This window comes from Anomaloglossus baeobatrachus, chromosome 2 (assembly GCF_048569485.1).
Source record: "Anomaloglossus baeobatrachus isolate aAnoBae1 chromosome 2, aAnoBae1.hap1, whole genome shotgun sequence".
In the NCBI taxonomy this organism is placed as follows: Eukaryota; Metazoa; Chordata; class Amphibia; order Anura; family Aromobatidae; genus Anomaloglossus; species Anomaloglossus baeobatrachus.
In genome coordinates, this window is record NC_134354.1 from 445,757,577 (window position 1) to 445,784,814 (window position 27,238).

The window sequence follows — 27,238 nt, forward strand, 5'->3', positions numbered from 1 at the left end:
AATAGCTTTTTTACTGAGCATATTTGGTGAGTGCCTTCCGTCTCTTTTTCATGGAAAGAACCTGGTGTATGTTTCTCTTTAACTAGACTGTGTTTTTAGAAGACAGAACATCTGTACTGCACTATTGAATTCTATTTAGAGAAATACAGTGTTTCCAGCAGCAGAGGGCAGCAGAGAGCTGCACAAGTAAAATGCTGAGCTGTGGCAGCAGCAATGCAGAGGGGATGTTTCTCCAGCTGCAGTAGTAACACCTCCTCTTTTCAGCTCCTTTACCTCTTGTTGAGAAAGCACAGGAAGAGAGTGACAACCCTACAAAGTGAAGAGAAGCAGGGCTTCTATTTATTGGATTGGGCTTCTTAGATCAGGAGCTTCATACAGGAGGTGATCTATGGATCCAGGATCTCCAGTGGTGTCTGCTGGTCTACCAGCTGGAGGACTCTATCTAGCTCTCAGTGACAATGAGCAGAAATGTTACTCTGAGCTTTTCTCCTTGTGCCAAGTTGAAGGATCCTCACGATTGGCAGCAGATAGCAGCAAGGTGGCAGAATTGTTCTTGGCATCCCAGCTTCCAGCTGAAACTTTACACCAGGTGAGTCCTAAATGTGGAGACAGGTCATCCCACTCATTGATTCTGCTTAATTGGATATTTAACACTTTGTTGATAGTTGTTCATTAATTTTATTTATTTCTTTAGGAGTGTAAATAGAAGAATTCCATATTTCCTGTGATATTCTCCTATTAATGCTAGTAAACAATGTCAAGCTTGTAGCCTGAGCTCTGGTGACCTCACCTGGAATTTTACTGACTTACTTGACCAGTTAGGCCTTTTCTTGATTCTTGTTTTACCAGTCTGCACAGGTTGCTCCAAGCCTACTTTTGCTGGGTGGCATATAATGGAATATTAATTTATCTGGGCTATGTTATGCTTGCTTTGCCCATATCTACCTTATTTATGACCAAATTTTTAAAGTCCATATTTCTTGCAAAGTAGGAGATATTTATAGAGACCTATTATGTACAGTTATTATATAAAAAGATGAGAGTGCTTATAATGTTATTATGTTGTGCTTTGTTTTTATTATTATTGATTTGCATTAGTGCTCAGACCTCATAAACAAAGAATCACAGAATCATATACATTGTATCTTTCACAGCAACTTGAAAACCTGAAAACACATTTATGAATAAATGGGAAAAATTTTACTCTGACATTAAATAATTAAGAGTTTTATTTCACGAACAATATTTATCACCTAAGCAAAGCGGTCTAGTGTCCCCTGTGTGAACAGAAATGCGTATGCAAGTCTATGGGAGTCGGGGTCATTCATGCAAACTATCGGTCACATATACTGAACAGACAGTTGTTCTTTTTCATGTCTTTTATTGAGCATATTGAGTAAACATTTACAACATTCATAGTATAGGAAGAAAATGTGAGTAGACTCTTGACTTTATTATCCTGTAGATCCTCCTTTTACAGCAATGACCTCAACTAAATGTTTCCTGCAGCTACAAATAAGATTTGTGTAATGCTGAGGAGGCATTTATGACCATTATTCCCTTAAAATGTGTTAATGTGACGCCCCTGGACTAGTCAGGGTGTCACAGGGAACTGCACTCTTTTCTCTTACGGTGCAGAACTCACCCTCCATTGTTCTGGGGTCCTAACTTTTGGTATTGCTCCATCAGCATTGAAATCTTAACCACACCTCACACCACACCCGTCAGGCACACCAGTGGGTGGTCTAGCTTGAAAAGGGCCACCCGCCTAGGGGTCAGGCAGACTGTTGGGAGGGACATAGTCAGTTGAGTGGTAGCCCTCAGAGAGTGAGTAGCTGAAGGGAGTTGTAGCTCCCTGGAAGACTTTGGCTAGGTCGCAGACAGTGGTCTGGGACCGGAGGAGTAGGAAACCCAGTCGCAGGGTATTGGAGAAGAGTGCCCAGACTTAGTTTTGGAGATAAACAGATCACTTCCAGGGGTGGGATTTATTATTTTTTTTTCGCTTGATACACAGTACATCCGATTGGATGTCACTGATAGGGCAGTTCTGGTCTACGCCCCCATGGAGCCAGCCATAAACAGATCACTTCCAGGGGTGGCATTTATTAAATTTTTTTTGCTTAGTACACATTACATCTGATCATGCTATTACTCCAAGCGAGCCGAACAAACACTACACGCGGCTCGCACTGGGCTGAACTCTGCGATGCTCGCTCGAGTTGGGTTGCATCCGCAAAGCACCTGACCTCCAAACTCCAACATTGATTTCTTTTTAAAGGGCCTGTTGAGTATGAACACCAAACTTTACTGTTTGGGTTCGCTCATCTCTAATCATTGGTACAATCTGTACAGCCGCACAGGGGCCCAAGGGGTAAGGGGCAAGGGCGCTCATTTCTTTCCCTAAGACAGGTAACATCATGCATTTTGATGAGTTATTGGGTCTGAAAAGGGCCCATATACTGTTCTTGCACAGGGAGCCTTTTCCAATTGTATCTGTTGGTGTGCACAGTATTAGTACATTTTAACAATTGTGTTACCTTTCACAGTACAGTTACTCCCTTAGCCAATACTTAAAGAAGCTCTCCCAGAAAAATGTTTATTGATTAAATGTGTATACATGTGCATGTAATGTAGTGTGAGTGTACTAATATACTCACCTACTGCCATTCTCTCTGGGTCATGCAGCGCTGTTTATGGCTGGCTGCATGTGGGCGTAGACCAGAACTGCCCAATCAGTGACATTCAAAGGGGTTCAGGTCAAGACAGGGTCCGAAACCAAACCCAAACTGTATCTAAAGTCCTGCTGAACCCGCCGAACCTCAACTTCCAATGGTCCTCTCATCTCTACCAATGATTTGTCTTCCCCCTGCCTGTGTAATAATAAAACAATGCAAACATAGACTACAAAGTGTTAACATACAATTCAAGTATCACAATGGCTTAAGCAGGATGACAAATATGTCGCAATGTTTAAGAATGCTTACTTTTTAAGCCAAACGTTTGGAGCATACCTTGAGTAAATGTGGTCTATTTTATAAACACCTGAGTTAAAAAAAAGTATCTACAACCTTTAAGCTACATTCTATTAACAGTTTGGTGAGTTTTTGATATTGCTGAATTTCTCGTATTTTTCTTTACATGGGTTTTTGTGTCCTGTTTTTACATGCGTTTTTTACCTGTGTTTTTTGTGTCTTTTTGATATGTCATGCTTTAAGCAAAGCTGCTTTGTGTTTCATACTTCCTGGTATTTTGCTTTGAAAAAGTTTTTTTGATATACCAAATTTTTCGTTTTATAAGACGCATCAAATTATAAGACACACCCCAAATTTAGAGATGAAAAAGGTATAAAAAAAAGGAGCCTGTCTTATACTTTGGTGGTGTCTTATTGGAGGGCAGGTGGCAGCAGTGGTTGAGTGGGGTCACAGGAGGCAGGGCAATGCTGCAGGCGCTGTGGTGGGGGCTGTGCTGGCAGAGGTGGGGTCTGTGCTGCCACTGCTGGTGCGGCGAGTGTTCCAGATGTTCTGTCGGTGGTGTGGGCTTCAAAGAAATGGCGCCCGGAGGCGGCGCGTGTACAGATGAGATCTTAAGCCAAGAGCTCCATCTGCGCACACGCCGATTCCAGGCGCCATTATTTGAAGCCATAGCATCTGGGACACCCGCCATATCACCATGCGCCACACAGCTGCACGCACAGCCAGCCGCCCGCACAGCTAGCTAGCCAGCCAGCCGCCCACACAGATAGACAGCCAGCTGCCGGCACAGACAGACAGCTGCCTGCACAGACAGCTGCTCGCACAGACAGCCCCCACCACAGCCCGCACGGCAGCCAGCACAGCGCCCATTCATCACCTCCCTGTAAGCTACATTTGGATTTTAAAATGTACCCCTCATTTTTCTCCCAAAGTTTTTGGGAGGAAAAGTGCGTCTTATAATCTGGAAAATACAGTACTTATGTGCTGATTACAAGAACACTAAAAACGCATAAGCGTTTTTTTTTTTTACCTACGGATGTTCCGCATCTAATGCAAGTAAGTCTATGAGAAAAATCTGCCCATAAAAGTCAGCATACCCCGAAAAGAAATTGACATTTTTCAGATTTGAAACAAGATTCGCAGGTTAGTTTATGCGGAGTAAAGAAGAAGCACAGAGGGCAGGAGATTTCTATGACCCTCATTCACTTTGCAAAACTACTCAGCATCAAAGACTCACCAAAAACTCATCGTGGGCACATAGCCTTAATAAATGCAATAATCAATGCAGAAATATAGGTCATTTGAAAAAGTTGACTTTCTTTTTCTGACAACTACACACGTCTGTTAACTTCTTGATACCAGATACTGAACCACATGGCACATCAATAGATCAGAGCTATTATGGTGAAGGGACATTCATAACATTCGGCTGTTGGTTTTAATGTTATGGCTGATTGGTGGGCATATCTGCATCAATTAGCATTAGCTTGACTTTTCATTTCAATTAAACTGTATACACAGGAAAAGCAAAGTAGTAGAGGGCTATAATGAGCCCTTTTTGAAGCAGGATAAGAAAGAGTGCCAATAGGTTTCTACAAGTAGAAATGGCTATTAATAATGCATGAGATTTTTTTCATCTGTGGAGCACAATATTGTATATATTATGCGAACTTTCTTTAACTACTGGCAAATAAAGCACATTTGTGAGCAGTTGCAAAACTCATGAAGTGTTATTCATAAAAAAAAAACCATTTACAGTGCTGATATTGAGGTGTGTGAAAACCTGTCTGAATATACTGCAAGCGTTGTGATCTTTAAACTAGTACTGTGCATGTGTTTCGGTTCTCATGGGAGCTAATTCAAAACAAAGGTCAGAGCAAAGATCCATGTATCACTAATGGGGAATGTTGGTGTTTAGCTTGATATTAAAAAAAAAAATCAAAATTATTTTCACTCCACCTCCCTTAATAGAGTAATGTATGTTTTTGGATAATTTATAAAAAAACTTGTACATTACATTAGATATGGCTCCCAACTGACCCAGATGCCCCGGCAGTCATGGCTTTTGTCGATTTCCTCTCATTACTTAGCTCTTCCCCTGGCATCTCTGCATAAAAAAATTACCAATTTTCATCTTCACTGGTCACCCTGGGACTCGAGCTCTACCGATAAGCCACTGCCCACACTGAAAGCGGTAGGAGGATTTGATTTACTTGACCTGTAGTGCAAGTAGTGAATCCAGATGTAGATTATACATAGAGATACATTTGTAGATTGCACTGTGTTTATATGTACCTATATACTAGAGGTGAAGAAAAATCAGATTTCTTTTGTTCCTATACAACTGAAATAATAATAATAATAATAATAATAATAATAATAATAATAAAATACAAAAACATATGAAATTTTTGTATTCCCTCACCCGGGGACTAGAACCAACAACCTTCAGCATTGTAGGCAGCAGGTGAACATTTGAGCCCCTGGCTCTGCTGTTGTCACTGGAAGAATTACGTATAGATGAAGCTGTAATGCAGCCTCTGACGTCACAGGTAGATTATACTAGTACATAGAGATACATAACAGTGTATTTCTATGTCCCTATATTCTAGAGATAGAATAAAAGAGATATTATTTTCTTCATATAAATTAACTAGAAAATAATTAAAAAAAAATACAATAATGCCAATTTTATTTCGCTTTTTTTTTTAATAATAAGCATCACAAATAAGCAAATATTAACGACATATATGGTGTCCCTGTAATCATAATGACCCACACAACACTGCAATCAGTTTATATATGGTGATCAGTAAATAAAATGGCATAATTGATTATTTTTCTCTATTAAACTCATAAAAAAGTATTAAAATTGAAACTCTGATGCAGTGTTCACATGTAACGTAAATTCTGCGTTTTTTTAAGTGGGTTTTTATTTCTGCAGGTCTCCGCACCACAGAAAGCAGTAACACATTTCTCTGATTGTTTCTCTGATTGTTTCACATTAGCTGCGTTATTTTTATGCTTTTTCCCTCTTATTTGATGTGTTTTGGTTCAGATGTGAATGCGGGTTTGTAATACTTTTTTAATAGCACAGAAAAGCTTTCATTCTGCATTTAAAAATTCAACAGCCCTTTTTTAAGACTTCACATAGAAACCTTTAGAGACAAAAAAGCACTAAAACTGCACAGTTCAGCAACCTCTTTTGACAAACCAAGTGAAGGGTTGCCAACCTACGGTACTATTCAATTTTTCTGGACAATTGGACCAAAATTCACAGATTATCTCAAATTTTTACGGACATTTGCCATGTCCCTTAATAAAGATCAATAACAACTATGCCCCCTGAGATGTGAGATGTCCAAAATAATACAGAGTAAGATCGCATACTGAAATTTACACCCAGCATGAAGGATAACAAGTGGCACTGTGCATAGATACAGTATATCACAAAAGTGAATACACTCCTTACATTTTTTTAACTATTTTATTATATCTTTTCAAGGGATAACAGTTAAGATAGGCACTTTTATACAATGTAAAGTAATCAGTGTACAGTTTATATAACAGTGTAAATTTGGTGTATCCTCTAAATAACTCAACACAGAGCCATTAATGTCAAAACCGCTTGCAAAAATGTGAGTACACCTCTAAAGGGTGCTTTACACGCTGCGATATCAGTACCGATATCGCTAGCGAGTGTACCCGCCCCCGTCGGTTGTGCGACACGGGCAAATCGCTGCCCGTGGCGCACAACATCGGTTACACCCATCACACTACTTACCTGCCTAGCGACATCGCTGTTGCTGGCGAACCTCCTCCTTTCTAAGGGGGCGGTTCGTTCGGCGTCATAGCGACGTCACTAAGTGGCCGCCCAATAGCAGAGGAGGGGCGGAAATGAGCGGGCCAAACATCCTCCCATCCCCTTCCTTCCTCATTGCCGGCGAGATGCAGGTACGGTGAGTTTCCTCGTTCCTGTTGTGTCACACATGGCGATGTGTGGTGCCACAGGAACAACGAACAACCTCGCAACTCACCTGTCAACGATTTTTGGTGTTGGAGCGACCTCTCCAATACCAACGATTTTTACCTCTTTTGCGATCGTTTTAGGTCGCTCTGAGGTGTTACATGCTGCGATGTCGCTAACAACGCCGGATGTGCGTCACAAACACCGTGACCCCGACGATATATCGTTAGCGATGTCGCAGCGTGTAAAGCACCCTTAAGTGACAATTGCCAAATTGTGCCCAATTAGCAAACTTTCCCTCCCCAGTGTCATCTGACTCATTAGTGTTACAGGGTCTCCATTGTGAATGGGGAGCAGGTGTGGTAAATTTGGTGTTATCGCGCACACACTCATACTGGTCACTGGAAGTACAACATGACATCTCATGGCAAATAATTCTCTGAGAATCTGAAAAAAAGAATTGCTGCTTTCCAAAAAGATGGCCTAGACCAGTGATGGCGAACCTGTGGCACTCCAGCTGTTGCAAAACTACAATTCCCATCATGCCTTCACAGCCAAAGCTTTTGCTTTGAATGGCCAGGCATGATGGGAATTGTAGTTTTGCAACAGCTGGAGTGCCACAGGTTCGCCATCACTGGCCTAGACTATAAGAAGATTGCCAAGACTCTGAAACTGAGCTACAGCATGGTGGCCAAGACCATACAGCAGTTTAACGAGACAGGTTCCACTCAGAATAGGCCTTGGCATGGTCGACCAAAGAAGTTAAGTGCATATACTCAGCATCCTATCCGGAGGTTGTCTTTTAAAAATGGACATATGAGTGCTGCTAGCATTGCTGCAGAGGTTAAAGGGGTGGGGGAGTCAGCTTGTCAGTGCTCAGACCATATACTGCACACTGAATCAAATTTTCCTACATGCTGTCATCCCAGAAGAAAGCCTCTTCTAAAGATCATGCACAAAAAAATCCTACAGTTTGTGAAGACAAGCAAACTAAGGACATGGATTACTGGAACCATATCCTGTTATTTGGTTCAGATGGTGTCAAGTATGTGTGGAGGCAACCAGGTGAGGAGTACAAAGACAAGTGTGTCTTGCCTACTGTCAGCATGGTGGTGGGAGTGTCATTATTTGGGGATGCATGAATACTGCTGGCTATGGGGATCTACAATTAATTGAGGGAACCATGAATGCCAACATGTACTTTGACATACTGAAGTAGAGCACGATCCCTTCCCTTCAGAAACTGGGCTGCAGGAAAGTGATCCAACATGATAACTTCCCCAAGCATATCTCTGTGATGACCACTGCCTTTCTAAAGAAACTGAGGGTAAATGTGCTGTACTGGCCAAGCGTATTTTCATACCTAAACACTATTGAGAATCTGTGGGGCATCCTCAAACAAAAGGTGGAGGAGCACAAGGTCTATAACATTCAACAGCTCAATGATGTCGTCATGGAGGCGTGGAAGTGGCACCTGTGAATCTTTAGTGATCTCCATGCCCCAGAGAGTTAAGGCAGTGCTTGAAAATAATGCTGGCTACACAACATATTGACACTTTGAGCACAATTTGACCATTTTCACTTAGGGTTGTACTCAGTTTTGTTGCCAGTGGTTTTGACATTAAAGACGTTGTCCACTACAAAGCATAGTGGCCACATCAATTTAAAGCAAAGAAGGCTTTTTGTAAATATCTTCATTTTCCAATTCAGCCTGTGAGCGACACTATCGCTGTCTGCTCATCCCTATCACGTGATATGGGCTGCTGTTACCTCTGATATCCGGTGATGTCACATCAACTTCCGGAATTGGAAGTTGACCCGGGATCCCTGAGGCGGGACCCAATCTCCCTGAGTGACTGGGCTGTGGGCAGAGTGCCATCGCATGTCAAAGCCCAGCATCTCGCGCGCTCTCACCTTAACCGCTTAACAGGGCAATGCTGTGACGTGTGATGAAACTCTGCCCACAGCCCAGTCACTTAGGGAGACTGGGCCCCGCCTCGGTGACGCCGGGTCAACTGACAATTCCGGAAGTTGATGTGACATCACTGGACATCTGAGGTTATAGCAGCCGGGGGTCACGTGATGTGGGATGAGCAGACAGCGATAGTGCCGTTGACAGGCTGAATTGGGGAAAAAAAAGGTATTTAGAAAAAGCCTTTCCCTGCTATAAATTGTTGTGGCCACAATGTTTTATAGTGGACCACCTTTTTAATAGTTGTGTTAATTTATTTAGAGGGCACAGCTAATTTACACAGTTATACAAGTTGTACACTGACTATTTTATATTGTATCAAAGTGTCCTAGTTTCAGTGTTGTCCCATGAAAACATATAATAATATATTTTAAAAAAATGTGTGTGGTAGACTCCCTTTTGTCATATACTGTATACAATAAATATAATACAGATAATGGTTATTACACACAGTATACAGGACAGGAGAAGTGGTACTGTGCAGTGTAAATATACAAAACAATAAAGATTATGAGAACTACACTAAGTATACAGGACAGAAGTATTGTGCAGTCTATTCTATAAAGAATAATACAGATACTACTGTATGTGGAAGCATAGTGTAGAGTGAAAATCCTTGTAATGTATAAGAAAGGTCAGGGAGAGTTTAAAGGGGAGTTTTCTGTGAAGATTTTTGTATTTAAGGTAAACCTTTGGTCTCTGCTATGGGGTCCTAAATAATTGATGTTTGATGTCTGTATCTTGAGAGTTTTGTGTGGTCTGCATTAGTCGGTCCTTGGCCCTATGGTGCATTGAGGTGAGTTTTTAGAGCTTTATTATTTAGTGGTTGTTCTCTTATTTAATATCTGTGAGCGTCGTTTATATTTAGTAGTTCTGTTCTTTGGTATGTATCAGTTATGGACAACTACTTTTAATGATCTGGTGATGACTAATAACTTTCAAACTATGTGGTTCTCCTTATTATGCATTGGGTGACAGTATTTAGATATGACAAAGCAGTAAACTGATCAGTTTACATTATCTCAAAGGAGTTCCCCAAGAATGTAACAAAAATTGCTCCCATCACATTTCAAATTGCAATCCATCCTTGTCACATATCAGGACACGTTGCAGACTTTAAACACAGAGAAATGTGACAACTGTCAGAGAAGCACAGTGAACAAACATGCGTCACTCAGCCATTGATCAGAGCTGTGACATCTCCCTTCTGACTGAGCACAGTGTGGGTTTTTTTTTTCTCCAGCCTCAGTCCTGCTGCTCAGACAGTCTCTGACCACTGCTGGCTATGTGCGCACGTTGCGTTTTTTCCCGCGGAAACGCTGCGTTTTGAACTGCAGCGTTTTCAGTGCCAAATTGCATGCGTTCTGCTTCCCCAGCAAAGTCTATGAGAAAGCCGAAAAATCAATGCACACGCTGCGTTTGTAAACGCAGCGTTTTGGATGCCCAAAATCGCTGCGGAAAAAAAAGCAGCATGTCATTTCTTTTGTGCGTTAAAGCTGCGTTCTCCACCCATTGAAATCAATGATGTGGGTCAAAACGCAACCAAAGTGCACTTGGACTGCATTTTTGTTGCATTCTGAATGCTTTTTTGACAAGCAAAACGCAGGTTTTCAATGTTGGTCAATCTGTGTCTGTGGATGTCGGTGAATCTCCCTCTGTTTGTCGGTCGGTCGGTCTCTTTCTCTGTCAGTTGGTTGCTCTGTCTGTCTCTCTCTCTGCTGGTCGGTCTCTCTCTCTGTCTGTCCCTCTCTCTGTCCGTCGGTCAGTCTCTCCCCCTCTCTCATACTCACCGATCACTGACGCGGCGCTGCACGGCTATCACACTGCTCCAGCGGCTTTTCCTCTTTTGAAAAAGCTGGCCACTCATTATTCTATCTCGTATTCCCTGCTTCCCCCGCCCACCAGCGCCTATGATTGGTTGCAGTCAGACACACCCCCACGCTGAGTGACAGCTGTCTCACTGCAAACAATCACAGCTGCCGGTGGGCGGGTCTAGATCGTGCAGTAAAATAAATAAATAAATAATTAAAAAATAACGACGTGCGGTCCCCCCAATTTTGATACCAGCGAGGGTAAAGCCACACGGCTGAAGGCTGGTATTCTCAGTATGGGGAGCTCCACGTTATGGGGAGCTCCCCAGCCTAACAATATAAGCCAGCAGCCGCCCAGAATTGCCGCATCCTTTAGATGCCACAGTCCCGGGACTCTACCCGGCTCATCCTGAATTGCCCTGGTGCGGTGGCAAACGGGGTAATAAGGAGTTAATGGCAGCAGCCCATAGCTGCCACTAAGTCCTAGGTTAATCATGGCAGGCGTCTATGAGACACATTCCATGATTAACCTGTAAGTGAAAGTAAATAAACACACACACCCAAAAAAATCCTTTATTTGGAATAAAAGACAAAAAAACACAATCTTTCACCACTTTATTAAAATCCCCAAATACCCCTCCAGGTCCGGCGTAATCCACAGAGGTCCCGCGACACATCCAGCTCTGCTACATGAAGCTGACAGGAGTGGCAGTAGAACACCGCCGCTCCTGTTAGCTCCACACAGCAACTGAAGTGAACGGCCTCCTCTATCCTCTCTCCCTCTCTCCCTGCAGCTGAATAATCTGCTTCTAATTTCTCTACTCTACAATATAGAGGTTAAGATTACCAAATCTTCCTATGTTTTTCAATACATGCAGTGGCTCAGTGGTAGAGCTGCTGCCTACGGAACAATGAGCTTCACAGTTCATGGGTTTGAGTCCCGGCTGCCCTGATAATCCAGACCTGATGAGAATTTAATTTAATTTATTAAAAAAAAAAACTGAGGGGAGGAGCTGGGACATCAGCTGTGAGCCGCGGGATTGCGGGACACACCTCTAAAATCGGGGCAGTCCCGCAGAATCCGGGAGGTATGCAAACGCAGTGTCCAGTATGCCAGAGGGTGCGTTCTTTTTTCTGCACTGCAGAGAACGCAATGTGCGCACATAGCCTAACACCGTCAGGCTGACTGAGCACAATGGGTATATAAAAATCACAAAGGAAAATGAAGCAGGAGGGAAAAAAAGAAACAGTTGTGCTCAGTCAGCAGAGAGATTGATTTTTTTCTCATGTTACAGCCCTGCTCCACAGCTGAGCGACGTATGTTTGTTCACAATTGATGCTCCTTTGACAGTTGAGACCCTTGTTGATCTGCGTTTTTTGAGTCTGCAACCCATCCTGACACGTGACTAGAACGGGCTGCAGTTTGAATTATCTGACAAGGGCCATTTTTATCACATTACCTGAGAACACCTTTAAGTTAATTGTATGCTATTCAGTTTTGTTATTTTTGCCATATCTGAATGTATTATCACCGTATACATAATGACAACCAAGTATCTGAAAGCAGCTGATAGTCATCACCTGATCATTAATAGTGATTGACCACAACTGACATATGTGACAGAGACCAGAGGACACAACTACTAAAGATAAACCACTCTAACGGCCCCATTACACGCAACGACATAGCTAACGAGATATCGCTGGGGTCACGGAATTCGTGACGCCCATCCGGCCTCGTTAGCGACGTTGTTGCGTGTGACACCTATGAGCAGCCACTAATGAAACGAAATACTCACCATATCGTTGATTGTTGACACGTCGTTCATTTTCCAAATATCGTTGCTCATTCTAGATGCAGGTTGTTCATCGTTCCTGAGGCAGCACACATCGCTACGTGTGACATCCCGGGAACGACGAACAATAGCGTTCCTGCGTCCTCCGGCAAAGAGGTGGGAGTGACATTAATGTGCTCTAGGAATTATGGATCAGGGTGTCCCGGGAATATTATACTTAGCAAAGATATACAGATATTCCCAAAATTACAAATTTTATTATAGTAAAAAAATCACACCATCAGTGTAAAATACAAATTTGACCAAATAGGCCATGCACATACATGAGGTGGAGTTTCTTTTGCTATATATGAAGGCTGATGGTTCACTCTTGCTACAAAGGACATTTGAAGAGCAACAGCATATAAATGCTTGGACCTACATGGACTGTTACGCCCCTTATTTGTGGCACAGCAAGGAATTAATTAGCTACAGCCTATACGTTAAGTCCTATGCTCTAATACAACCTCCTTTTTGTGAACCCTCTGAAACCTGTTTATATCCAAATTGTTCATTGACAATGTTTATATGTGCATGACCTATTTGGTCAAATTTGTATTTTACACTGATGGTGTGATATTTTTTTACTATAATAAAATTTGTAATTTTGGGAATATCTGTATATCTTTAGTGACGTTAATGTGGCTGCTCTCCGCCCCTCCGCTTCTATTGGTTGCCTGCTGTGGGACATCGTTGTGACGCCGCATGAACCTCCCCCTGAAAAAAGAGATTGTTCGCCGGCCACAGCAACGTCGTTAGGAAGATAAGTACGTGTGACGCATCCTAGCGATATTGCTCGCCACGGGCAGCGATTTGCCCGTGATGCACGCACGACAGGGGCGGGTGCAATCTCTAGCGGCATCGCTAGCGATATCGTTACGTGTAAAGCAGCCTTTAGGCTACGTGCATATGATGTCTTTTTCAGGCAAGGTCCAACCTGAATCCACGTGAAAAAGTGATTCAAAAACACTCCATAAAATAAACATTGTGCACATGTTCCGTTTTATGTCATTTTTTTTAACCAATTCATGGTTTGGAAACCCTGAGGAGGTTAAAAGAAGTGACATATTAGTAATCAGTGACGTTGCTTAACTATGGGGTTTTATTGTTTTTTTTTTTTTCTTTAGAGGCTTCTATGTGGTTTTTGGGAAAAAAAAAAAAGCAAAAAACAGCAGTTACTTTTTTAAGCACTATAAAAAACACATTAAAAACAAAGCTTCACATCTGGACCAAAGATGCATCAAATAAGAAGGAAAGGGCATTCAAAATGCACCAAAAATGCAATAACCTGAGAAGATTGTTATTTTATAGTTTGGTGCAGACACCTTGAGAAAACAAAAGCATAGCATTTATGCAACATGTGAACACGGCCTTACAAACAGAAAAAAGCCATATATTATATACGAGTCAAGTGAAGCTACTGTACATCAAAATGAGAAAGTTCTGACAGCTATGACTATGAATGAATGAACAAAAAATAAATCCATATGTCCCAATTAGAGACGAACCGGATGCACAGATGACATTGCAACAGCCCTAGATAAGAAAAATCTTCACCAGGTGACACTAGAAGGTAAGAGATTCGTAGCCTTCCGTCCAGCCGCCAGGTACCACTGACCTGGACCGGAGTGGCATGAAATGAACTGCTTGTCCAGAGTGGGATTCAAATTTTTAAGTCACACCCATTTTGTTAACCATTATCATTTTCACACACTTTCCTCAAACAGAAAAAGACAAGTAATGGCAGTTAAAAGTAAAAGTGCCTTACCCGTCTTAAACCTTTATTTATTGTCTCATTGTCCCTTGTCAGGCCCACGTTGTTTCAGTCACTGCCAATCACTTCTTAGTATGGTGATAAGTATTAAAGGGTTTTCTACAAGTTTTTAAAATTATTACTAAAGAAACTTTGCTCCAATATGAAAGGATGACCTTCGGTCAATGTGCCACCTCAACTGTCTGCTCCACCTAATTTCTGGTCTCAGCAGCTACAGGCCAAATATGTGTGATATACCACCACACCATGACCAGACCACATATTACTACCACATAGTGACCGAATAATATCACATACAAAGCACAAATACCACCACAACATGACCAGACCGCATATTACCACCACATACTGAATGAATAATACCACATACACAGACAAGCAAAATGGTAACAATTAATGATGAGCAAGTGTGCTTGCCACTGTTCAATACTCGATTGACCATTGCAAGTGCTCGAGTGCCATGATCGAGTTTCCACCCCACATCTTTTGCGGCTTTTAGACTACTAATCAACATGCCTGCCACACACAGTAATGCCGTAGCCATTATATGAGAGACGGGGTGATCCTCTGCACACTATCCACTGCAAGCAATTCAGGGAGAGTTGATGTAGGAGGGTGAGCTGACCTTAGTGCAGGCATATAGGCAATGTTTAATTGGTATTGCAGTAGTTGTATACCGCTGCTGCACAAATTTAAACAAAAGTTATTTTCAGGGCTGCATACTGTCCTTTCTTTAGTAAAACCACTTATACCTGCATTCAGTGTAGTGATAGCTGGTGGAGGAAGGGTAGTTTTTTTATCAGAGTCATATAGGCAGAGTTTATTGCCTTATAGTCTTCTATATTTATACTACTGCTGCAACCTTAAAACAGAAGTCCTTTTCAGCTTACATATGTTCTTTCCCTATTAATACCAGAAGGTTTGCAGGCATATATAGTATCTTAAACTTACTTAAACTATGCAAGTATGCAGTAAGGGATACGGAAATGGACGTGCTTCTGAGGGTGCGCTCAGAGACCAAAGCAGTGGGCCAGGTGAAACTGTGCCTGCTGCGGGAGCACAACCAACATGCTCACCCACAAGACCTATTATGATGTCCCACTTAGAAGGGAGTGCAGGACAACACTGTTGAAGCCAGAACAGTGTAAACAAGTGGTTGGTTGAATAACAGATAATGCTTCCAGTATGTTTATCAGCACCACTCTGTCTTCCACACAGTCCACTCTCACTAGCCAAGAGGCCAGACCACATAATCCTCACTCTGATCCTTCTTTCCCCCACCATGGCAGTGGGCCGTCTCTGCCTTGTCCATCACAGTTAAAAAGAAGGTCCATTTAACGACCAACATGTGGACAAGTGCTTGTGGCCAGGGATGCTATATTTCCCTTACAGATTGCTGGATGAACCTTGTGGAGGCTGGGACCCTGGCATGGCACACGTGTTACCGACATTGAGGATTACAAGCCCTAGTTCCATCAGGGTTTCCCACACCTCCTACACCAGTTCCTGCTCCCCTCTGCTCCTCCTCACCCTCCATCTCTGAATTGTCACCTTGGGGCATGTTGTCTATATCAGTCTCAAGCTGGAAGTAATGCAGCACTGCCTCGGTGAAGCTGCCACAGGCTTTGCTAAAACTAAATTTGTTTAGGTGACAAACGGCACATTGTCACAGATATGTTGGAAGCTATAACAGACCAGATTGATCTGTGGCTCTTGCTGCTGTACCACTACCTACAACCAGGCATGGTCATGTGTGATAATGGCCATAATCTAGTGATGGCACTGAAGCTTGGCAAGCTCGCACACATACCATACCTGGCCCACATACTCAACTTAGTAGTTCTACAGTTTCTAAAAACCTACCCAGATTTGCCTGAGCTACTCGTGAAGGTATACCTGTGAGCACCCATTTCCACAAGCCACCTAAACCTACCATCTGTCTGGCAGTGCTGCAGCAGTGCATGCAAGTGCCAGCTCACTGACTGTGCGATGTGCCCATGCTGTGTAAAGGGTGCTTTACACGCTGCGACATCACTAGCAATTGCTAGCAATGTCGCGAGCGATAGCACCCGCGACCCTTTATATTTACATAATCAGTGTAACCATCCGCTTCTATATCTACTGAAATGGTTTCTACTCACAATTAAAGAGGAAGCTTTGCATGTGGACCAAGTGGAGATGGGCGAAGAAAGTACACAGTGATACTACCAACCCAGCCTCATCTCATCTTCTCACCGTGGATTGGGTGATAATGAGGAGAAGTAGAAGGAGGAGGTTAAGGAGCAACAGGAGATGGTTGCGTGCTTTACAGAGGATACTACCCACACCAGCTTCATTCCATCTGTTCTGAGTGGATGGGCTGACTGAATAATACAATACTGATCATTAATAAAAGTCACAAAACTAATAACATCACAAGGGACTTTATACACATGGGCTTTGTAAATTGTGTATAGGGTACAGGTAATACACGGATCAACAGAAGATCTATATAGTTTGTGTAGAGTACAGGTAATCCAGTAATCACCAGTGACAATATACACAAGAGCTCTGTATATAGTGTAGCGTGTACTTGTAATATTGTGATCACTAGGGACATTATACAGAGAAGCTCTGTATATGTTGTATAGTGTACAGGTAATTCAGAGATCACAAGTGACATACACATGCACTCTTCATAGAGTGTATAGAATACAAGAGTTGAGCAAGTACCTAACTATTCATACTCGCTATACTCATGACGAGTACTGTCTAATACTCACATATTCATTCTGAATAGCATGTGCAATACAAGTCAATGGGGGATATTTGCAATGTAATGAGTAATACGAATTCTGCACTATTCGCTACTCGCACGAATAGTATGGCATTCGGGTTACTTATTACTTTGCGATATTTTTCCCAATTGACTTGCATTGCACATGCTATTCGGAATGAATGCATGAGTATTAGACAGTACTTGTTATGTTATGAGTATAGCGAGCAGGGCCAGATCAAGGTTGGTGGGGGCCCCTGGGCAGAAAATCTGGTGGGGGCCCAATAACGTTAACATTTTTAGCCATAACTGTAGAGCACGAACTGTAGCATTTAGATATAAATACTGTACCTCAGTCTCACATTCCCCCTTCTCAGCATACTATGCCCTCCATACAGTGCCCTCACACTGGCCACCATGCCGCCCCTTCTCTATACTGCCTACCTGCTTCATTATCTAGTCACTATACTGTACCTCAGTCTCACATTCCCCCGCCTCAGCATACTGTGCCCTCCATACAGTGCCCTCACACTGGCCACCATGCTGCCCCTTCTCTATACTGTACCTCCGTCTCACATTCCCCCTCCTCAGCATACTGTGCCCTCCATACAGTGCCCTCACACTGGCCACCATGCTGCCCCTTCTCTATACTGTACCTCAGTCTCACATTCCCCCTCCTCAGCATACTGTGCCCTCCATACAGTACCCTCACACTGGCTACCATGCTGCCCCTTCTCTATACTGTACCTCCGTCTCACATTCCCCCTCCTCAGCATACTGTGCCCTCCATACTGTGACCTCACACTGGCCACCATGCTGCTACTTCTCTGTACTGCTTATCCCCCCCCACTACACAGTCTCTATTATATGCCCCTTACACTTTCTTTCTCAATACTATCCACTTACAATTTTCTCCCACCATACTGCTGCCTCACACTTTCCAATGGTGCCCCCCTGATTGCTGTGCAGGGACAAATATGCCACATGCCTTCCAAAGGTACGCCCCTGTACAGTGTACAGGAGAATACATGACTGGTACACTCAGGGCCAGCTCCAGGTTTTTGTAGGCCCTGGGCGAAAGAGTCCTAGTGGGCCCCATCCACACATAGACATGCACAGATACATACACATATAGGCATATGTACACATATATATTTAAAGAGAAATTCACAAAAACACATATAAACAGACATAAATCTAGACACAGTCATATACACTGACATACATAGATGACATACACAGATACACATCATACATGCACACACAGACACATTTTTAAATTTTTATATATATTTCTAGTATTGTGAAGCCGGCAACAGCCTCATTCACCTCCCCGCTTGTCTCCATCCAGCTCCTCCTGGGCACGTGTCTGTGCCACGCTGATTGGTGGCTGACACTAACAGACATGGCCGCATATAGAGAACACTAACACTGCTGTATATACATCACAAGAGAGGCTGGGGACATACACATTACTGGGGGGCATACATATTACTGAGGAAAGGGGTATATATCAATGGGGGCATACAGCTCTAGAGGGGGACAGTGGCTCTGAAGTGGGGGGGACAAACAGCTCTGACGTGGGGGGGTGACATGCAGCTCTGGGGGTATACAGCTCTGGGGTGGAGGGGACATACAACTCTGGGGGAATAGTTGTATGAAGCTCCCATAGTCCTCCATATAGTATTATGTAGCCTCCATGTAGCATTATGCAGCCCCATATGGCACTATGCAGCCCCCATATGGCACTATGCAGCCCCCATATGGCACTATGCAGCCCCCATATGGCACTATGCAGCCCCCATATGGCACTATGCAGCCCCCATATGGCACTATGCAGCCCCCATATGGCACTATGCAGCCCCCATATGGCACTATTCAGCCCCCATATGGCACTATTCAGCCCCCATATGGCACTATTCAGCCCCCATATGGCACTATTCAGCCCCCATATGGCACTATGCAGCCCCCATATGTAACTATGCAACCCCCATATTACATTAAGCAGCCCCTATATAGTACAATGCAGACCTATATAGCAGTAGGAACCCTCATGTCTTATACAGCCCCCATATAACACAATGCAGGCCCATATAGCATTAGGCACCCTTATGTAGTACACAGCCCCTATATAGCACAGTGCAGACCCAGATAGCATTAGGCATCCTCACATAGTACACAGCCCCTATACAGCACAGAGAAGACCAGATAATATTAAGCACCTTCACGTAGTACACAGCCCCTATATAGCACAGTGCAGAGCCAGATAGTATTAGGCATCCTCATGTAGTATACAGCCAGTATATAGCACAGTACAGACCCAGATAGTGTTAGGCATCCTCACGTAGTACACAGCCCCTATATAGCACAGTGCAGAGCCAGATAGTATTAGACATCCTCATGTAGTATACAGCCAGTATATAGCACAGTACAGACCCAGATAGTATTAGGCATCCTCACATAGTACCGGGTTTACTGTGATACAGACACCAGATGTTATACAATATACACATTATATACCATCTGATGTGTGTACACAGTATATCACACTACTCTGTACACTGGATATGGTAGACCATGTACACAGTATATCACATTGCTCTGTACACTGGATGTGGTATACCATGTACACAGTATATCACACTGCTCTGTACACTGGATGTGGTATATAATGTACACAGTATATCACACTACTCTACACTGGATGTGGTATACCATGTACACAGTATATCACACTGCTCTGTACACTGGATGTGGTATACCATGTACACAGTATATCACACTGCTCTGTACACTGGATGTGGTATATAATGTACACAGTATATCACACTGCTCTCTACACTGGATGTGGTATCCCATGTACACAGTATATCACACTGCTCTGTACAGTGGATGTGGTATCCCATGTACACAGTATATCACACTGCTCTGTACAGTGGATGTGGTATACCATGTACACAGTATATCACACTGCTCTGTACACTGGATGTGGTATCCCATGTACACAGTATATCACACTGCTCTGTACAGTGGATGTGGTATACCATGTACACAGTATATCACACTGCTCTGTACAGTGGATGTGGTATACCATGTACACAGTATATCACACTGCTCTGTACACTGGATGTGGTATCCCATGTACACAGTATATCACACTGCTCTGTACAGTGGATGTGGTATACCATGTACACAGAATATCACACTGCTCTGTACACTGGATGTGGTATCCCATGTACACAGTATATCACACTGCTCTGTACACTGGATGTGGTATTCCATGTACACAGTATATCACACTGCTCTGTACACTGGATGTGGTATACCATTTACACAGTATATCACACTGCTCTGTACACTGGATGTGGTATATAATGTACACAGTATATCACACTGCTCTGTACACTGGATGTGGTATATAATGTACACAGTATATCACACTGCTCTGTACACTCGATGTGGTATACCATGTACACAGTATATCACACTGCTCTGTACACTGGATGTGGTATACCATGTACACAGTATATCACACTTCTCTGTACACTGGATGTGGTATATAATGTACTCAGTATATCACACTTCTCTGTACACTGGATGTGGTATACCATGTACACAGTATATCACACTGCTCTGTACACTGGATGTGGTATACAATGTACACAGTATATCACACTGCTCTGTACACTGGATGTGGTATACCATGTACACAGTATATCACACTGCTCTGTACACTGGATGTGATATATAATGTACACAGTATATCACACTGCTCTGTACACTGGATGTGGTATATAATGTACACAGTATATCACACTGCTCTGTACACTGGATGCGGTATACCATGTACACAGTATATCTCACTGCTCTGTACACTGGATGTGGTATACCATGTACACAGTATATCACACTGCTCTGTACACTGGATGTGGTATATAATGTACACAGTATATCACACTGCTCTGTACACTGGATGTGGTATATAATGTACACAGTATATCACACTGCTCTGTACACTGGATGTGGTATATAATGTACACAGTATATCACACTGCTCTGTACACTGGATGTGGTATCCCATGTACACAGTATATCACACTGCTCTGTACACTGGATGTGGTATTCCATGTACACAGTATATCACACTACTCTGTACACTGGATGTGGTAAATAATGTACACAGTATATCACACTGCTCTGTACACTGGATGTGGTATATAATGTACACAGTATATCACACTGCTCTGTACACTGGATGTGGTATATAATGTACACAGTATATCACACTGCTCTGTACACTGGATGTGGTATACCATGTACACAGTATGTCACACTGCTCTGCACACTGGATGTGGTATACCATGTACACAGTATATCACACTGCTCTGTAAACTGGATGTGGTATATAATGTACACAGTATATCACACTGCTCTGTACACTGGATGTGGTATATAATGTACACAGTATATCACACTGCTCTGTACACTGGATGTGGTATACCATGTACACAGTATATCACACTGCTCTGTACACTGGATGTGGTATCCCATGTACACAGTATATCACACTGCTCTGTACACTGGATGTGGTATACCATGTGCACAGTATATCACACTGCTCTGTACACTGGATGTGGTATATAATGTACACAGTATATCACACTGCTCTATACACTGGATGTGGTATACCATGTGCACAGTATATCACACTGCTCTGTACACTGGATGTGGTATCCCATGTACACAGTATATCACACTACTCTGTACACTGGATGTGGTATACCATGTGCACAGATATACAATGTCCTGCGCTGATCACACCTGGGCCTACAGCACCTCACATATTCTATATGTAATATGGGACATATAGTATAATGTGTGCTGCAGTCTCAGATGTGATCAGTGCAGAATCTGTGTAGTGATGTCTCTGCTGAAGATCAGTGTGAGTTATTGCAGGTGAGGGATGAGGCTCAAGACCCGGCACTGACAGCCCGACCTGATCTGCAGCAGGTCACACTCCTGCAATAACTCACACTGGTCCTGCCGGCAGAGCTGCCGCTGACACTATGGAATCCGGTCCTGCTCCCTCCTCACTGCAACCTCCTACCCGGCACCATGATGGATGACGTCACACTCACCGTCATCCACAGAGGCCTCTGCTCCGGTCCTCCCACAAGCTCCTCTACAGCACGAAGAAGCAGCAACAGCAGGCGCGCGGTGACGTCATCCATGCAGACGCAGCCCACACAGCGTGCAGTGGGCGTGTCTGCAGCACAGTGTCGGCCGGGATTGAAAATCTTTAAAGGTACAGTGTGGTCCTGAACACTGCGGTGTTAATAAAATGGCGGCCACACAGATGGTGGTGGGGGCCCCCTCAGAAGCTCTTGTGGTGGGGGCCCATGGACTGAAGCCCCGTCTGCCTCGCCTATAATCCGGCCCTGATAGCGAGTATGAATAGTTATGTACTTATACAACTCTAAATACAAGCAATTAAGTGATCACCAGTGACTTAATGCACAGGAACTCTGTATATAGTGAGTAGTGTCCAGGTAAAACAGGGCTCACTGGTGTTATTATACATAGGGGCTTTAGATATACTAAAAAGTGTAAGTTTACAGGTAATACAGGAATCACCAGTGACCTGATACACAGGAGCTCTGTATATAGTGTATAGTATACAAGTACTACTGTGATCACCAGTGTCATTTTACACAGGAACTCTATATAGTGTATAGTATACAAGTAATACAGTAATCACCAGTGACATTATACACAAGAACTCTGTATATAGTGTATAGTGTACAGGTGATATAGGGTTCACCAGTGACAATATACACAGGAGCTCTATATCTATTATATAGTGTAAGTGTACAGGTTATACAGTGATTTAGCTGTGACATCTGTAGTTGAAGTAATTCGTCTTCACTTTTCCTCTTCATCCAACACAGACCGCTATAACTTCGTCCTGCCAGGACTCCACTATGTAGAAAATAACATAGTCATCTATAACTGATTGCTTCTAAAACACATTCCCACTTTTTCCAACTTCTACATTGCACCAGACGAAGAAAAAAGTGACATGGCGTCACCCTGCACAGAAATAGGACCTCCCTTTTGCTCCCCCTCCCATGGAAAACAGTATCATCAAAAGTAAAATATACTGCAGCAGTAATAGTGTCCCCTAATTGGCTTCTATAGTAATTATAGTAATTATGCCCCCCCCCCCCCCGTTCCCATAAACCAATAATCTATGTTACTCATTCTAGACCCCATACAGTAATTATGTTACTCATCCTGGCTCCTTTCTGTAATAATTTCCTTCCTCCTGGCCCTCTTCTGAAATAATGTCTCCAATCTTGTAATAACTTCCTTCGTTCTGGCCCCTTTCTGTAATATTGTTCTATATCCTGGGCCCCTTCATGAAATAATGCCCTCCATCTTGGGCCCTTTCCTGTAATGTCCCCCATCCTGACCCCCTTTTGTAATAATGTACCCCATCCAGGTCCCCATATGCCCTCCATCCTGGCCCCCATAAAATCCCCCATCCTGGTCCTATTTGCACTCCATATGTTTCTCATCCTTGTTCTCCTATGTCCCGCATAAACTACTCCATCCCCATCTTGGTTCCATATATGATTCATCCTGGTCCCCATATAATCCCTCATCTTGGTCCCCATATATCATCCATCCTGGTCCCTATAGAATCCTTCATCCTGGTCACCATATAATCCCGCATCCTGGTTCCCATATGTCATTCATTTTGGTCCCCATGTAATCCCCCATCCTGGTCCCCATATAATCCCCCACCTGGTCCAAATATAATCCCAAAACTTGGTCCCCATATGTCATCCATCCTGGTTCCCATATAATCCCCTATCTTGGTCCCCATATGGCATCCATCCTGGTCCCCATATGAATAAAATAATTTAAAAAAATGAAAGATTGTTCTTACCTGTCTGTGGTCCAGCAGCGTTCTCTTCTTCATTAGTGGCAGTGACATCATACTCCAGTGACGTGCGTGCTGATGTAATCGGTAGGCCTCTGATAGGCCGGTGGCTGACGGTGATGTGCGTGCCGACATCATCTGACAAACTCTGAAAGGCTAGAGGCTGATGCCGGTGACATCCATGTTGACGTCAGCTGCCAGCCTCAAATAGGCCAGCAGCTATTTTAACTATAGGGGTGCTGGAAGGGTTTCCTGCACCGCAATATATTTCAACTGAATATAATATGTGTCTGTTTATGTTGTTAATGGAACCGTAAGTAATAAAAGAACAGGAGCAGGATCCATTCAAATCCCTTATGTCAATGTTTAACAAAAAGGATGAGTGTTTATAAAAGGAATAAATATGTGATTAAGGATATGAATTGAGTTTCTATTATTTTTGTAATGAAAAATACTCTTTAAAAGTCGAGGCACAGCGATGAGCACAAAAAAGGCAAGATGAGTACTTTGATGCAACTTTTTAAATTAATATTACTCTCACTGCCATTATTTTACAATGAAATTATAGGCTGCCAATGTTTGGCATTGACGACCATTATGTATTTTTTGCTCCTTACAGATATTGTGTAGTGTGAGCAGGTTCACAATGCACTGACCTAAGATAAAACGTTCTCTCAGGGTGGTATTGAAAGTTTTAAAGAGGTTGTTTAAAACAATCCCTCTTAGGACTTAACTCATGTTAGCTAGGGCAAAGTCTTGATACAAAGAGAAGCTCATTGTTTGGAGAACCCAGCTTATCCAGGCATTACATAAATGGCTAATTTCTGCAGAGAACATTAGGACTTGCTCTATATGAAAGAATGATGGAGAGGTGACATTTTTTTTCTCCTTTTTAATTCAACACACAGACTGTCTGGAATTCTTTATTTAGGGCAGGAATAGATAGCAAGATCCGACCCACATATTTCCTTCCTGTAGCACCTGTCAATCAAATAGCAGTGCGTTGCTGGAACTTTACTTGCACATATTTCTGATAGAAAACTTCCAATCTCTGAACAAAAGTTATGGTTACATTCAGCATCCTAGCGCATTATAACACTGGCTTTACTTTATGTAGGAAAATCCTGATGGCTGGTTCTCTTTAACATTGTGACGGGCATCATTTAAAGGGCACTCTGCCAGGCATTAATTATTGCATTTCTGCTTTCTTTTTTTTTTGCAAAATTGTTTTGAAAGCACATTGGATGTCTTTATGGGTGGTTGGGGTAAGTATTTTGGAACTGGACATGTGTACGGTCATGGCCAAAAGTTTTGAGAATGCTACAAATATTAATTTTTACAAAGTCTACTGCTTAAGGTTTTCTAATGGCAATTTGCATATACTCCAGAATGTCATAAAGAGTGATCAGATTAACAGCAATTACTTGCAAAGTCAATATTGGCTAAGAAAATGAACTTCAACCCCCAAAACACATTTCAACATCATTGCATTCCTGCCTTAAAAGGAGCAGCTAACATTGTTTTAGTGATTGTTCCATTAACACAGGTGAGGGTGTTGATGAGGACAGGGCTGGCGAACAATCAGTCATGATTAAGTAAAAATGACACCCCTGGACACTTTAAAAGGAGGCTGGTGCTTGGTATCATTGTTTCTCTTCAGTTAACCATGGTTATCTCTAAAGAAACATGTGCAGCCATCATTGCTCTGCACAAAAATGGCCTAACAGGAAAGAGTATCGCAGCTACAAAGATTGCACCTCAGTCAACAAACTATCGCATCATCAAGAACTTCAAGGAGAGAGCTTCCATTGTTGCCAAAAAGGCTCCGGGGCGCCCAAGAAGGACCAGCAAACGCCAGGACCATATCTTAAAACTATTTCAGCTGCAGGATCGGACTGCCAGCAGTGCCGAGCTAGCTCAGCAATGGCAGCAGGCTGGTGTGAGTGCTTCTGCACGCACTGTGAGGCGAAGACTGCTTGAGCAAGGCCTGGTTTCAAGGAGGGCAACAAAGAAGCCACTTCTCTCCAGAAAAAACATCAGGGACCGACTGATATTCTGCAAAAGGTACAGGGAGTGGACTGCTGAGGACTGGGGTAAAGTCATTTTGATGAATCCCCTTTTCGATTGTTTGGAACATCTGGAAAACAGCTTATTAGGAGAAGAAGAGGTGAGCGCTACCACCAGTCTTGTCTCATGCCAACTGTTAAGCATCCTGAAACGATTTATGTGTGGGGTTGCTTCTCAGCCAAGGGAATCGGCTCACTCACAGTCTTGCCTAAAAACACAGCCATGAATAAAGAATGGTACCAGAATGTCCTCCAAGAGCAACTTCTCCCATCTGTCCAAGAGTAGTTTGGCGCCCAACAATGCTTTTTCCAGCATGACGGAGCACCTTGCCATAAAGCAAAGGTGATCACTAAATGGCTCATGGAACAAAACATAGAGATTTTGGGTCCATGGCCTGGAAACTCCCCAGATCTTAATCCCACTGAGAACTTGTGGGCAATTATCAAGAGATGGGTGAACAAACAAAAAACAACAAATTCTGGCAAAATGCAAGCATTGCTTATGCAAGAATGGACAGCTATCAGTCAGGATTTGATCCAGAAGTTGATTGAGATCATGCCAGGGAGAATTGCAGAGGTCCTGAAGAAGAAGGGTCAACACTGCAAATATTGACTTGCTGCATTAACTCATTCTGTCAATATAACCTTTTGGTACTCATAATATGATTGCAATTATATTTCTGTATGTGATGTAAACATCAGACAAACACAATTAAAAACCAGAGGGCAACAGATCATGTGAAAATATAATTTTGGTGTTATTCTCAAAACTTTTGGCCATGACTATATATAAATATTTTCTGGAATTTATTTTGAAAAAAGTTGTCAACTATGGTGTCACTGTGACCATAACAGATACGGTTCATATAACTAAGGTTGTTTCTTTGTGTTGGAATTAGTGAAAGACAATCAGGTTAATTTGAGCACTGATAAGTTATTCCTCACCCTGATTCTTGTGAGGCTTCTTGAGTACAGCTGGAATGTAAATCTCTTTGTGGCCTAATTTCTTTACCTAATCCTTTTCACGATGCTTGTAGAAAATCAATTTTCTTTTTTTTCTAGTCTGAAATTTGTTGAGGTGATTTTCTAATACCAAACTTGAGCTCACTCCAGATGGCAGAACTTTAGTCATTTCCATCC

General features: G+C 42.7%; 1 protein-coding gene across 2 annotated transcripts in view; it reads left to right on the forward strand.

Annotated features, from left to right (window-relative positions):
- The first annotated feature begins 243 nt into the window (after positions 1–243).
- The window catches only part of REPS2 (RALBP1 associated Eps domain containing 2), a 293,374-nt gene continuing 266,379 nt past the window's right edge, over positions 244–27,238 (forward strand). The window contains exon 1 of one of the 2 annotated variants that reach the window (XM_075336286.1): positions 244–589. In XM_075336286.1, the coding sequence (XP_075192401.1) occupies positions 389–589 (201 nt within the window). In that variant the 5' untranslated portion in view covers positions 244–388. The remainder of the gene's footprint in view (positions 590–27,238) is intronic. The other variant, XM_075336285.1, reaches the window with a different exon arrangement.